The sequence below is a fragment of the Neophocaena asiaeorientalis genome, unplaced genomic scaffold (assembly GCF_003031525.2).
Source record: "Neophocaena asiaeorientalis asiaeorientalis breed wild unplaced genomic scaffold, Neophocaena_asiaeorientalis_V1.1 scaffold36, whole genome shotgun sequence".
Lineage (NCBI taxonomy): Eukaryota > Metazoa > Chordata > Mammalia > Artiodactyla > Phocoenidae > Neophocaena > Neophocaena asiaeorientalis.
In genome coordinates this window covers 3,196,187-3,211,779 of record NW_020174149.1, presented here as the reverse complement: position 1 = coordinate 3,211,779, position 15,593 = coordinate 3,196,187, and the positions used below count along the sequence as shown (strand labels likewise).

Genomic DNA, 15,593 nt, shown 5'->3' with positions numbered 1-15,593 from the left:
AGAGCCGAGTATGTGATCTTCCCCCAGTCCTTTGCACTTAGTAGCACCTATTGCCATGTCCTCCTTGGATAAAGGGAGAACACATGATTCATTCAGACAGCCAGTGCTTATAATACCACAGCAACTGGAGCAGTGCAATGAATGAAATTCTAGGACTGAATACCACAGAAACTTTTTTTTTGATGTGTTATTTGAAGTTGATTGAGTTGGTTTTCACAGAGCTTTTATTTTTGAGGTTACATCATAAAGAGTAAGAGGAATGTGCTTGAGGCCTCACCTGTTTTCTGACTTAGAATGGGTTGGTCACTCAGCCGTTCATTCGTCAATTGGTCATCTTTTATATTTAGGATCTCTCACTTTAATTTGCATGTAATGTTGCCTTATACACATAAACACTTATTTTCCCTCTGTGCCAGAGAAGATGGAAACTTTACTAAGTTCATTCCAGCTTTAGCCTGAGTCTAGTTATAAAGCCAACTTTAACTTTCAGGAACCATTTTCTTATTCAATCTACTTTCCCATCCTTCTGTCAAAGAAAGGTGTTCGGTCGCAGGACTGGCTCAGCTTTTCCCTCTGTGTTGTCTACCTCGGCAGTCCATGTCCATCCCACATCACACACTGTCCCAAGACTGTCTTTTAGTTTCTGAATGTGCCACAGAGGTACAGGGACCTTGGAAGTTCTTACTTCATGGCTCTTAGGGAACACAGCCATATCCAGGGGTCTCTTGGATGCTAAATGTAGCGACCATGCTGTGTTTCCAGTGACTTTGCTGGAAGGTACAAGTTCACCATTTAAAACTTCAAGATTTATATGATTTATTTAATTTGAGGAATGTTCAAATATAACCAATGAAGATAATCTGTGCAAAAACCTACTTGTTTTTAAAGCTCCAGATTAAAGTCATTTTTAGGTTCATTCCATCTGGAGGAGGTAAGTCTGATGTTAAGTTTATTGGCCATCTTCCTTAATGCTAGTTTTTCTCACATACTTTGGAATTATAGTGTAGGGCGCCATCTTGAGCCTGCTTTCCCTGTGTCCTTTCTCTGCACTCACCTGTGATTTTCTATGACCTACTTCCTACCTCTGATGACCCCAGCCCAGAGCCAAGTCTGATATTTGCAGCTGGGGCCTCTGTTCCACATCAACCAGGAGTGTATAAGAGCCACCACCAGGCCAGCGTGCAGCATGGCCAGGTCCTGGTTGTGAGACTGTCTGCATCCCACCATCAATCTGGATAGGCAGATTTTTAAAGCCTCCTTTCATCATGGTGTGGGGCTTCCCCCTCCACATTCTCTGATTTCCAGCAATAAGCTAGCTCAGATCCCAGCCTTTTCCTGGGGATATTTGTAGCTTTATTAGCCCACTGAAGTAGGACTCCTAGATGCCTCTGTCTGCAGTATCCTTTGCATTTCTATTTTGTGTCTTATCCATGAGATTGAATCTTGTTTTGTTTTGTTTTTTTCCAAATCACACAGACATATCAAAAAAAAAAACCCTACATGTTTATATTTTTATATATTTTTGCTGTTTGGAGCTTGTGAGGTGACAGGGAAGGGGCACTAAATGCATAAACTTACGGTACAACCTTGGCTGAAAGACTTGGTCTTCTGGAGTCATTTTCGTTTAAATTCTCATCCACCATTGCCAGGTGACATTGGTTCTCTGTACTCTAGCCACACTGGCTTTCTTTCACTTCCTCGCACTGATTTGCCCTTGTCCTTGTTTCTTGAACTGAACTTGAACTTGTTTTTCCTATCCCAGAGCCTCCTCATGTAAATCTCTAGAAGCCCTCATTTATGTGTGGATACTCCCCTTTCCAAATATCTGTGTTAGAAGAGCTTGCTTCCTTAATGGACAAAATGATGAGACCTGGGGGTTAAGTGTGATCTGTGTTTTTCATTTCTACAAATTGAACCTAAGACAAAGTTTACACCTTACAGCCTTGAAAACCCAAGAAGGGTGCTGTCATCTTTTTACTTAAATACTAGGGCTTTTGAAATTTTAAATATACTATGCCTCATTTTGTCAATGTGAAAACAGCCTTTAAATATAATTTTATCAAGATAATTTTAGGAGGAAGGTATGCCTAGTGATTAGAGCTTGAACTCTCCAACCTTGCTTCCACTCAATAATTCTGTAACCTTAAACTCTCTAAGCCTCAGTTTTCTCATCAATAAAATTGGAATAATAATAGTTCTTTTCTCATACGATTATTGTGAGGATTAGAATTAAAGCATTTAATGTGGGGTCAGACTCATAGTAGGTGCTGAGTTAATATTAACGTTTATTTTTATTATTATAGTTAATATTAATTTGAATTTCATTCCTATATGTGGAAAACCTAAATTTTCATAGTGAGTAGGTCTACTTTGTGCCCCCAGAAACTTTGGCAGGCATCATATGTGTACGTTGTTAGTGTTGTACAAAGGTCCACAGAACTATACAATGCATATATGAATGTATACTTTAAAATGTATCTTACTTTATACATATTAATAAAGTACTTTTAGGGAAGAATGTAACAGAATGTTTAATATATGAGCTACATTTGATATCTTGAACATAGGACATAACCTGTACCAAAAGCAAGTGGAAAAAGTGTTAAATTCGTTTATTTATTTGTTTGTTTGTTTGTTTATTTTGTTGTGTGAGATCTTAGCTGCAGCTTGCATCTCCTTAGTTGTGGCATGCGGGCTCCTTAGATGTGGCTCACTGGCTCCTTAGTTGCGGCACATGGGCTCCTTAGTTGTGACATACAAACTCTTAGTTGCAGAATGCATGTGGGATCTAGTTCCCTGACCACGGATTGAACCCGGACCCCCTGCATTGGGGGTGTGGAGTCTTATCCACTGCACCACCAGGGAAGTCCCAGGCATTAAATTCTTATCCCATTCTGTTCTGCTGGGTTTTGTCCTCGCATGAGTGTCCTTGTATGTCCTTTCCCCATGCATTCACCTATCTATTGGTAGTAGCTGCTTAGAGCATTGTGTTGAGAAGGATTCTGCAGTTGAGTCTGGGTTCAGTGGGAAAGAGTGCCATGTTTTCAGTAACGGCTCATGGGCATACACAGGGTGAGTGACAGCATGGGTGCCACATTTGTCACCCCTTAGTGATATTAGAGGGTTGAAATAAAGAGAAAGCTGCTACAGTCTTTATATTCTGCTGTTGGAGGAACTTCTGGCAAGTGAAGTTCACCTCAGTTCTCCATTTTCTACTTCCTTTGCAGGGACGTCGTGAGAGAAAATATAGTATTTTCACTGGCTAAAAGCCATTGAAGCTCATTGGAGAAAGGTCCTCTGTAAATTTAAGAAACAATTGCTGATGAGCTCCCTTTACTTTGGCAAATTCTGGAGCCAGAAGTGAGATGTCCTTGTTTCAAGAACACTGATACTCTGCACAAGAAGTAGATCTCTTTGAAATAGACCATCCTTTAGATATAGCACCTTTACTGGATAGGCATCTATTCTGCTTGCAGGAAATCTCCAACTAAAGGAACCCAGCTTACCCAGAGAATAGGTTGTTGGTCCCTTCTGACTGTCTTCATCACACCCCCATTCCTTGTAGTGTTCTAAGTCAGTCTTTGCTTCACTTTTCTTCCCCATCCCAGGCTTTGGCTCAGCTATCCCCTTTAGCTAGATTAAATCATATGAAACTGTTCTGCCCTTTTGAGTTTTGCGCTTTTCTTGAAAAGAATCTTCATTTATTGCTTTAGCCCTTTAAAAATAATTTTTATAAAAAATAATATATGCTCTCTGTAGATCATTTCCAACATACATGCAGTCTATGTGAATTGCAATACTTTAGTTTTAAGTGGCTGCTTGATAGGTCAAGTAAAGTGAAGCTGAGAATGACCGTTGGTTGTGGAGGTCACTGGTGACATTGCCGAGTGGTTTCCTTGGAGTGGTGGGCATGAAAGTCTGGTTTGAGTCCGTTCATGAGAAAATAAGAACAGAGGAAGAGGGTACCCCAGTTCTGCCAGGCACCAGACAGGAGTTGAGAGAGGCCTTCACAAATGTTCTGTTTGGGAACCTTCAGTTTGGCTAGTGCCATGCCTAACACAGCCCTGTTCTCTCCTCTCTTTTGATTAATTCATTGGTTTGAAAGAGTGTGTGGTTCTTTGAGTCCTGGGTCCTATTTACACATCCCTTGAGCTCTCATGGCACTGGCACGGGGCTTTGCACATGACAGATGCAAATTACTGGGCTGAGTTTGCTGCACTCCAGCAGCAAATGTCCCTCTATCGAGGGCAGGTTGAAATGCATGGGCAGGTACATGTGGAGAATGAGAGCAAAAAGCCACAAATTCCCCAGCTCCCTCACTCTGGTGACAGACATATGAGGATTTCAAAAAATGAACAAAGACCTTTCCATTTGAGTTTTTCCTGGAAAATGATGAAATCCCTAAATACTTTCTAAACGTGGGGTCTCCAGACAAACTGCTCTGTTGGAAAGTATGGAACAGAAGTAATGACTGTCTTCGTTTTAACTGACCTGTATTCACACTGGCTCTGCTTTTTGCTAGCTGGACGACCTTGCCATGTTGTAGAAAACCTCTTAGTCTTGGTTCTTCAGCTGTGAAATGTAGATAATTTTGCTTCCTTTTGCAAACTAAATGAAATAATAAATACAGAGTACCTGGGCTGCACATGGTAGACATTCGGTTAAGTGTGGATGAAATGAATGAATGAATAAGCATATGGTTGCTAGGTAGAAAGACTGCAATTCACAAAGCTCTATACATATATTAAGTAGGTTAAGGGATGTCTAAGTGGGAGAGAGAATTGCTGTTTCAATACCTGTAAAATATGAGTAATTTCCTCTTGTCTTTTTCCCACTGCCCCTTACATTTCCTTCCTAGAACTTTCAAAGTAACACATTTCAGAAGCCAGATTGTGCTAGAGACGAATGAATAGGTTTTGCCTTTTTTGAAAGAGTTCTATATGCCCTAATTTTTATTTCTTCAACCAATATCCATTGAGAACCTATTAGTAAGAGACCATGAGCAGGGAGATGTGACGCTACTAAGGACAGGACAGCTGAACACATCACTACAAATAAGAAATCAACTTTGATTGGGAAGACTGTGGATTGTAAAGAGAGCATGGCTTCCGTTCTTTTTTTTAATGTGCTGTGTAAGTCAGAAATCTGGAACTGAATCCTTCCAAAATAATTAACGAGTGCTTCTCTCATTACTTCAGGGGATTTGAAATGGAGAGATCTATTGCTATGTAAGTCTCCATACAATTATGCAATTTATTCTTGTCACCCTCTTGTCCCTGGGGCAATCTGAGGTGGCCTTTGAGTTCTCCCAGGGTCACCTGATGAGAATTTATTTATGCAGGCTCTTAGATTATGCTGTACTCCAGGGAGCCCAGGGTGGCTGGGCTTGCTGCCAGAACCCATAAGACACAGGAGTTGAATGGGAGAGAATTTGCCAGAAAGAGTGAATTAAAGCTATAATGTTCAGGTGTTTATAATTTCAGCTCTCTGGGTATTGAAAATATGTAGTTCCTTTTAATTCATTGTGTCTTTAGACACTGAGATTTACCAGCTGCCTTTTGTAAGTATGGGCTGAATAAACACCACAGTAAAGACCCGTCAGGGAAGAGTGGCTTGGGAATGGCATGACTGTGTCACATTGTTCTGTGACGGTCACAGAAAATAAAAGGCAACGAGCATGAAGTTGCTTGAGAGCCAGATAGGCTGAGTTTAAATCTTGGGCTGTTTATAAGCTGTTTGACCTTGAGCAGGGTCCTTAATCCCCCTGTGCCTTGTGTCACATAAGGTTGTGACAGTTGCTTCAGTTAGAAGAGAGCCAGCATGTAGTGTTATGTAAGTGTTTGACACATAAGCCATTCACCTTCGAGAAGCAGGAGTCCCAGGAGCCCTCAAGTAGTACCACATGGTGACTGCTTCCCTGTTTCATCCTTTCAGCTGCGAGGCTGGTGGCACTATGCAGAGGCAGACGGCTTGGCTTCTGTCTAGGCTGCTCTGAAAAGAGTCAGCAAGGGACTCTAGAAGTTAACAAGCATCTGATAGCACCTTTGCAGCTCATAAGATCCTCTCCTACTCTCCTTTGGAGTCTCAAAACAATCCAACGAGGTCTGTATTTTTTCTACACTTTAGAAAGAAAACAGGGCCCAATTAACTGCCGGTTTAGAGTCACACAGCTAAGAAGTGGTAGAGGGTCAGGCAACTATCTATTTGAAGAACACTAGGTTTCTTTAGATGCTAGAAAGCTTCTTTAGAAGTTATTTCAAGTTCCACGTGCCCTATGTACAAATGATTGTTGTTTAAACACACCTCCAGAAGCCAACACTCTGTGAATGCAGGGGCAAGAGTAACACAGATGAGGGAAGCAGCCATAAGGATCCCCCAGGTCCGTTTGTCCAGAGCTGTTATTTTTCTCGTGGCCCCAACAGAGAAAAATAATTAACTATATAGTTCCATCTTAGTTTTTCAGACCCCCACCCCCGCTTTCTGAGCCTTTTATTTCTCCTTACTGCCTACCTTTTGGTCACACCTATGGTTGTGACATTATGCACTGAAAGTAGGAAGGGCAAAGACCCAGCACTCAATTCTCAATATATTTCTACTCTGAGTAAGTCTTGTAAAGAAAAAAACAAACATTTGATACAGGAAGAAATGAAAACTTCAGCTAAAATGATGTATTTGAATTGTCAGGGTTTGCTTGTCACTTTGCATATCTACAAATGACAGCTGCCTTCCACACCCTGAAGGGCACAAGAAACCAAACTCTTAAAACACTTCCGGAAGTTACTGATCCATCCAAACTGTTCTGCAATTCCAGAATAACACACATAGCAAATATATTTTGGTGGGTTTTAGAAACACTAGTTTGATAGAAACTACATGGATACCTTAAGAGAATCAGCGTATTTATTCACGGTTGGCATTGGCCATAGTGCAGGATACAGGAAGGCAGAACCGATTCAGATGCTTTTGTTGAGAGCACAGCTTACTAGCTTTGCAGTTACTAGATGTTTTTCTAGGAGCTATAGATGCAAATGTGAACCAAAGGGACTCAACAGTTCTTTCCCAGGGAGGGGAAAGTCTGAGTCTACTTCAGTGATGTGATGCTATTAAAATATTGATACTAAAGGCCGAGAAGTGACAGTATAAGTAGGACCTAGGCAAAACAGGAGAGTTCCCTGGAATAATCTGACATCTCCCTAAGGTCCTCTACACCGTGGCCCTACCATCGAGTCCAGCTGTGTCTCCCTCTGCACCTCTACACAAGCTCCCACCACAACCAAAATCACCTCCTCTCTATTCTCACTCCAGATGAGTCAATTTCCTGGCAGTCTCTGGCCTAGTGGTCCCTCTTGCCCTGTGTAGTAGGCTGAATGGTTCCCCCCCACCCCCAAAGACATATCTGCATCCTAGTCCTTGGAACCTGTGAAGGTTACCTTATTTGGTAAAAGATGTAATTAATTTAAGAATCTTGAGATGAGGAGAACGTCCTGGATTATCCGGGTCAGCCCCAAGTTCAGTGACCAGTGTCCTTATAAGAAACACACAGAGAGAAGACAGACACGGAGGAGAAGGTGATGTGTGTGAAGACGGAGGCAGAGATCTGGGTGATGGGAATACAAGCCAAGGAACGCCAAGGCCACCAGAAACCGGAAGGGGCAAGGAACGCTATTATAGACCGAATGTTTGTGTCTGTGCCCGCCCCACCCCAGTTCATAGGTTGAAGCCCTGACCCCCAATATGATGACATTTAGAGGTGGGGCCTCTGGGGGATAATTAGGTTCAGATGAGGTCATGAGGGTGGTGCCTTCATCCTGGGATGAATGCCCTTATGAGAAGAGGACAGACGACAGAGCTTCTTGCTCTTAGGCGTGGAGGAAGAGCAGACAGCGGGAAGGCAGCTGTTTACAGGTCAGGGAGCGGGTTCTCACCAGGAACAGAATCTACCAGCACCTTTATCTTGGACTACCCTCCCAGTCTGTGGTATTTGTTATAGCAACCCAAGTTGAGACAAACACATTCTCCCTTAGAGTCTCTGGAGGGAGAATAGCTCTGCTAACGCCTTAATTTTGGACTTCTGGCTTCCAGAACTGTTAGAGGATAAATTTCTGTTGCTTTAAGTCACCAGCGCTGTGGTAATTTGTCAGGGTAGCCTCAGAAGCCCTGCTTCTCACACTGTGTCAGTTTTTCTTCATATCCCAGTTCAAGTCATTTCGCTAAGGTGGATCCAGCCCTATGTGAGATTGTGCCTACCCAGGAACAGGAGTCTGTAGCAGGTTTATGTGAGACTCGCATCCGGCATTTACAAGTTTTCAACCGTGTGGTGTCTCTATTTTTAATGTACGTTAACTGTTTGAAGGCCAGCATTTGGTTTCACATCTTTGCATCTCCAGTACGTATATGGTGCTAAGCCTTAGACCTTTGAGTTAGAGACTACCCTGTTAAATAGAAGCTCAGTTATAACTAGAATATAACCTACATAACACAAAAGCCATTTCTTTTTTGATTCATGAGGCTCTCCGGGATCTTAATCTGTTGCTAGGTTCTCATGATGAGAACCAGGTATTCTTATAGAGAGGTGAAAGAAAGTCACTGATGATTTGGATCAGGGATAAGAATGTTTATTTTTTATTTTTTATTTTTTTTGCGGTACACAGGCTTCTCACTGTTGCGGCCTCTCCCGTTGCGGAGCACAGGCTCCGGACGCGCAGGCTCAGCGGCCACGGCTCACGGGCCCAGCCGCTCCGCGGCATGTGGAATCCTCCCGGACCTGGGCACGAACCCGTGTGCCCTGCACCGGCAGGTGGACTCTCAACCACTGCGCCACCAGGGGAGCCCAATACTACTCATTTTTAATTTGTTTTTGGGGAGATTTTATCAGCCAATATTTTCTTTTCTTTTCTTTCATTTTATTTATTTTTATTATGATAACACGTAACATGAGATCTATCTTGACAAATTTTTAAGTGCACAATACAATAGTATCGTTAACTGTTGGCACAATGTCGTAAGCAAATCTCTAGAACTTACCTCGCATAACTGAGACTTTATACCCAGTTAATAGACATGAGGTTATGATATAAGATTTAGAAGGGATCTCAAGCTCATTTATCCTGACCTCCTTCCTAGTCTAGGAATCCCTCTGCAGCACCTATGCCAGCCTCTGACAGAGTTCCCCAGTGACTAGGGAACGTACTCTTTCATAGCCCTTGTCGTTTCTGTTATTTTTCATAGCACTGACTATTATCAGACAATCATCCTTTATGCAGAGGTGGAATCCAGGGCCTTATAATTCTCACCCATTGGCCCTGGTTTTACCCTCAGAGCCTACTGAGTCAAATCCCAGTTCTTCAAGGCAGGCTGGTCTCCTAGAGCGTGGCTGCTTGGAGTGGTTCTGTGGTCCAGCAAAAGCAGCGGCCTCACCTGTGCAGGTGCAGAAGCCCAGGCCTCGCCCCAGCCCTACGAACCTGAACTCTGTGTTTTGACAAAATCTTCAGTGATTGGTACGTTACAGTTGAGAAGCACTGCGTTAGATTGTACATCCACCCCACCCCCACTCTATTCTTTTCATTTTTCTTTCTCTCAGGTTTGTTCGTGTTCAAAAACTGTTAGTTGAGGAAGAAACAATTGACAAGAAGCAACAACTCCAAGTGTCAGTGATTGAAATATAAGTCCAGAATTGGTCTGACGTCAGTTAAAGCTATCGTTATATTAACTGGAAATCTGTTGGCAAGCATTTCCGTGTGTTCCTGATACAGTCATAAAAGATGATATTGATGATCCTGAGGCTTTAGAAGATTACACAAGCTTTTAAAGTCATGTTAAATTGTGTTCCGTGTGATTGAATGCTGGGGATTGCCTTGTGATTTTTAAAAACCTGATAAACAGACTAAATAATAATCAGAACAGCCCACTTTCCAGTCATGGCAGACAGAGGCAACCACAGAACTTCCTTTCACAACACTCTTCAGCTGCAGGAAGAATTTAAAGTTTTAAATCGTTTTCTATTTCTGACATCACTGTAAGGGCAGTGACCGAGAACCCAGCATTTGAAAGGTGCAGAGGAGATGTATGCTGTGGAAACAGCTGTACTGGAGGGAAGTGCTTTCAGTTTGTGCACTCAGCAATATGGAAATGAACTTTGCCAGCTCATGAGCATGAATAAATCCTTAGTTGCCTTTCCCACCACAAAGCAGCTTTCTATATTTAGCACTTTTAGATGTTCAGTGAAACAGACTGAATTTAATGCCAGATGACAGTGCCAGACTGTCTTCAGTTAAACTCAAGCAAAGACCTTTAGAAGCCGCTTCCCCCTACCCTGTCCTGTTTCTCTCTCCACCTGATATTCATGGGGAGCTTTAAGCCTGACGCCCCCAGGGCAGATATCAGCCCAGCTGTGTTGGGCTAAGTCAGCAGGGCCTGATCTCCCCTGGGCCCAGGTCCACCTGCACTGTGTTTCTCAGGGCGCTCAGCTCAGGGTGCATGTCCTCCTCCTGGGTCACTGGTATGTGAAGCACAGTAGAAGCCACTTCCTGCCACCCGGTGCCTTTAGACGAGAGAAAGTGACATCTCTGCTTTTTTCTGTCTCGAGTACCAGTTCACTGCAATCCAGCACATATTATTAAAGTCCCTGACCCCAAGGGCTCTGTGAGGCCCTTTTTTATAGCCTCTTGCTCCTCAGACTTATTCGTTCAGCAAATATTTATTTAGGGCACCTATGTCACAGGTAGTGAGGTGATAAGAAATCAGCCTCAGTCTCTGTCCTCACGGTACCCACCTTCTAGCTAGGGAGACAGAGAGTGCAAGTGAGGTCTGCAAGTGCAGAGGAGGGAGAGAATTTCTGCCCCGAGGAGGAGGTGGTGTGGGGCCAAGTGAGAATTCACCAGGCTGAGAAGTAGGTGGGGCAGATGTTCCAGATGTAAGACAGCGAATGAGCAAAGACTTGGCAGCATTAAAATGCACAGGCTGATTTCCCGCCCCAGTTCAGGGGGATGCAGGATGGGAGACGTGGCAGCTGTGCTCAGGATCCCAGCCTTGCTTGTCTCTATCTATAGGGCAGGGCTTCTTGACTCCTTCAGATGGCTTCTGATCTTGGACTTAGCCACCTCCGTCCCCCTGCCCCATGGCATTTACTCTTTGTTCATCATCAGAATGTACATATTTAAATTACAGTAGAATATACAATGTGCTGTAATATGTAGCAGAATGATTGAAAATATAGATTTTGTAGTCAGGTGACTTTATAGCATGGGGAAGTTACCTATTCTCTCTTCCTTGGTTTCCACATTCCAAAAATACTGGTTTCCAGGAAGACTGAGAGGGGATGAAAGTTAAGGGAGGAGTATTCTTATGGAAGTGAAACTATTTTGTATGTTATTGAAATGGTGGAGATGTGACATTATGCATTTGGCAAAGCTCATAGAACTGTATACCACAAAGAGTGACTCCCTAGTGTAAACTATGGACTTTAGTTAATAATGATGTATCATATTGGTTCATCTATTTTTTAAAAAATGTGCCACATCAGTGCAAGATGTTAATAACAGAAAACTGTGTGTGGCGAGAGAGGAAGTGTATGGAACTTTTCGTAATTTCAATTTTCCTATAAACCTAAAAGTGCTCTAAAAATAGTCTATTAGTTTTAAAAATGTAAAAAAAAAAATGAAGGTGCAATAAAGACATTTAAAAAATATACTAATAAATCCAACCTTGCAAGATTGTGAAAAGCTTAAGTGCAACAATGTACACATGGTGTTTAGAACACTTCCTGATAGATGATAAGTAGTAACATTATTAATAATGTTAGCTATTGTAATTGCTTCATTAGTTTGGTCAACATATTTATTCATATCTACCATGGATCATTTTTTTCCCCTCCAGTTTTATTGAGATATAATTGACATACAGCACTGTGTAAGTTTAAGGTGTACAGCATAATGATTTGACTTATATACGTCATGAAATTACCATCACAATAAGTTTAGTGAACATCCATCATCTCAGGTAGATTCAAAATTAGAGAAATAGAAACAAATTTTTTCTTCCATGTGATGAGAACTCTTAAGATTTATTCTTTTTTTAAAAAATTTATTTATTTTACTTATTATTTATTTTTGGCTGTGTTGTGTCTTCGTTGCTGCACGAGGGTTTTCTCTAGTTGCGGCGAGCAGGGGCTACTCTTCATTGCCGTGAGCAGGCCTCTCACTGCGGTGGCTTCTCTTGTTGCGGAGCACGGGCTCTAGGTGCACGGGCTTCAGTAGCTGTGGCTCGTGGGCTCTAGAGCGCAGGCTCAGTAGTTATGGTGCACGGGCTTAGTTGCTCCGCGGCACGTGGGATCTTCCCAGACCAGGGTTCGAACCCATGTCCCCTGCATTGGCAGGCAGATTCTCAACCACTGAGCCACCAGGGAAGCCCAGGATTGATTCTTTTTTTTTTTTTTTTGCAGAAATTCCTTTTATTATGTTAAAAATATTCCTTAATGAGCCAGCACTTATTTATGTGAAGAAGAGTCCAGAAAACAGACTTATGACAGTATTAGCCTTGTCCTTGATTAGACATTTATGAATTTATACACAAAACATTATTCCCCAGAGTCAGTTGATGAAGGTCTAAGAAGCTGTGAACTTGAAAGAGCCCCTTCCTGCTTGTCTGGCTGCTCCAATCAGACCACAAGACTTAGTTACAAGGATGGAAGAATTTTTCTCTTTTGAATTTAAAGCTTTACAACAGTTTGGATGTTCTTTCCTGCATGCGTCAGTTCAAAGGCTTCGTTAATTTGGTCAAAAGGCAAATTGTGAGTCACAAATTCATCAATCTTTATTTTTTTGGACATATATTCGGACACCAACTTTGGGACGCGTTCTACACTCTTCCATCCTCCAAAGGCAGTGCCTTTCCACGTGCGGCCTGTTACCAGCTGGAATGGACGAGTGGCAACTTCTTCACCTGAGGCAGCTACTCCAACCACCACGCTGACGCCCCAGCCTTTGTGGCAGGCCTCCAGCGCTGCTCTCATGACTTTCAGGTTACCAGTACACTCAAAGGAACAGTCCACTCCCCCATCAGTCATCTCAACAAGCACTTCCTGGATAGGTTTACTGAAGTCCTGGGGGTTAGTACACTCAGAGGCCCCGAACTCCTTAGCCTTTGTGAATTTATCTTTATTGATGTCCACACCAATGATCCGGGTTGCACCAGCCACCTTACAGCCCATGATAACTGCCAATCCAACTCCTCCCAGGCCAAAGACGGCACAAGTAGAGCCAGGCTCCACCTTGGCAGTGTTCACAGCAGCACCATAACCAGTTGAAATGCCACAACCCAGAAGGCAGACTTTATCCAAAGGGGCTAAAGGATCAATTTTAGCAACAGAGATATCAGCCACAACTGTGTATTCGGAAAATGTGCTGGTTCCCGTGTAATGTAAAATTGTCTTTCCTTTACAAGTAAATCTGCTAGTGCCATCTGGCGTGAATCCTTTCCCTTGAGTGACTCTTACCTTCTGGCAAAGGTTCGTTTTAGGATTTAGACAGAATTTGCACTCTCCACACTGTGGGGTGTAAAGTGGGATGACAGTATCACCTGCCTTCAGCTTAGTAACTCCTTCACCAACACTTTCCACAATTCCAGCACCTTCATGTCCCAAGATCACTGGAAAACTCCCCTCAGGATCAGCCCCACTCAGGGTATAGGCGTCAGTGTGGCAAACTGCAGTGGCAATAGTCTTAATTCGAACTTCATGAGCCTTTGGGGGTGCCACCTCTATCTCCTCTATGGAGAGAGGCTTTCTAGCCTCCCAGGCAACTGCAGCCTTGCATTTGATAACCTGGCTCGCCATCTCCTCGGATTCCAGTCAGCGCGAAGTGAGGACTCGGGAGGGGCCCCACCGCAATGAAAGATCCCAGGATTTATTCTTAACCACTTTCATATACTATGCACTATTAAGTAGTGAACAAGACAGAAAAGGTTCCTGCTTTCATGAGGCTAGAAAGTATTCAATCATTTTCTCTTTTTGTTGTTTATATTTTTGTATTTATATATTGTTTCAATCTACCCCACTGGATAGTGTTTCCTGAGGCACTATTCTTTTGTGTTTTGAATGGCAGCCTGCCTAGAAGTGTGGATACATTTTAATATCTCCTTGTTGACCAACCACCCAGTGCCATTTACTTGGTTTGAGACCTTAATCTATGTTCTTTGTTTGAGACCCCAACAATTAATATAAACCCAGGAGAATTATTTTCTTTCTTACTATATACTCAGTTCTTTGCTGGGGTTCTAAACAACTTAAAAAGATGGCCCCTACAACTGTTTGGGGACAGAAGAGCAAAGCACTGGGGATAAAAATGGAAAAAAAATTTATAAAATGCTAAACTACCTGGTAATGGACAGCAATACTGCTATCATTTACAGGAATACATGATTGATGTCGTTTGGGTAACTTAGGAATTTCATGGAAAGAGAAAACTGAACTAAAATCTTGAAGCGTTTGTACGGGTGGAAAAGAACAAGAGAAGGTTCTGGGAGCTTGGAAAAATACAAGTAAACCACAGCAGTGAAAATGACAAATATTATGTTGTATTCATTTTTACACTGCGTGGAGAGTAGGACCTAGTGAGGTCCCATAAATGATTGTAGAAGTGGGGAGTCTTGGGAAATCAGGTTTGATGAGATCGGCGGGTGGTGGCGGGGAAGCAGAGGAGAAGGGACATGGAAGATACACATTTTGAAGATGAAACTAACAGGACTGACTTATAATAATCAAGCCCTTACAGTTTCAAAGTGATTTCACTATATTGTGTCCTGGTCTGGCATTCCTTCTCACAGAATTGGTGTCGGGATCAGCAGTGGCTCTTAACTCCATTATACCAATGTCTCCTTTTTATGACCAGTATTTCAGTGAAGGCTTTACTCTCCTCAAATGAAATTCATTATTAATTTAATATAATTGCCCACATAATTTTGAAAATATCAACATAACACTTTACTGTGAATAAAGGAAACTTCAGAGAAGTGGTTAAAGTATACATTATAATATGTAAAAGCCCAGACATGACTATACCAGAAGACATAATGAAGTGGTCAGATACACCTATATGTGGGGTGACGGCTACTAATGCAGACCCATAGAGATGTGTTAATAACTCACATACCGCAAGTGGCACGGGCTTCAGTGACACGATTCTGCAAAATGGTGGGTGACTCTTGCTAAAGTCCCAAACAGGAGGAAGTACAATCTTATCTCAATTATTCAGTAGTTGCATTCCCAAGAATTCAGAGTGTGTTAAAAACCATGCAAAAGTACTTTGGTAAGTACATGAAACAGAGTTAAGTTCTGTGCTTGAATAATTATAAATGGGTTTCACCTGTGAAGATGTCTCTTGGCACTTTGGAAAATCTTGCGGATGTGGGACAACTTCTTTATTGTGCAAGACTGAGACATTTCAGGACATCTAACATTCCTGGTCCCCAGCCATTAGATGCCAGAGACTAACCCCCCACCCCATCACTGTGACAACTAAAAGTGCCCCCAAGGTTTCACAGCCTGAGAGAAGAGTACCCACTGAGAACCACTGGCTGGATGCTGGCTCTTAGGTTTC

The 15,593-nt window shown here is 42.5% G+C and overlaps 2 protein-coding genes across 2 annotated transcripts in view; one reads left to right on the top strand and one right to left on the bottom strand.

Moving 5' to 3' along the window:
• Window positions 1–15,593, top strand: part of OSBPL3 (oxysterol binding protein like 3) — a 193,498-nt gene that overhangs the window by 103,678 nt on the left and 74,227 nt on the right. The window lies entirely within an intron of this gene.
• On the bottom strand, window positions 12,501–13,837 carry LOC112406290 (alcohol dehydrogenase class-3-like). Its single transcript, XM_024755029.1, has one exon. It carries the CDS (start codon window positions 13,829–13,831, stop codon window positions 12,707–12,709), a length of 1,125 nt encoding a protein of 374 aa, XP_024610797.1. The 5' UTR covers window positions 13,832–13,837; the 3' UTR covers window positions 12,501–12,706.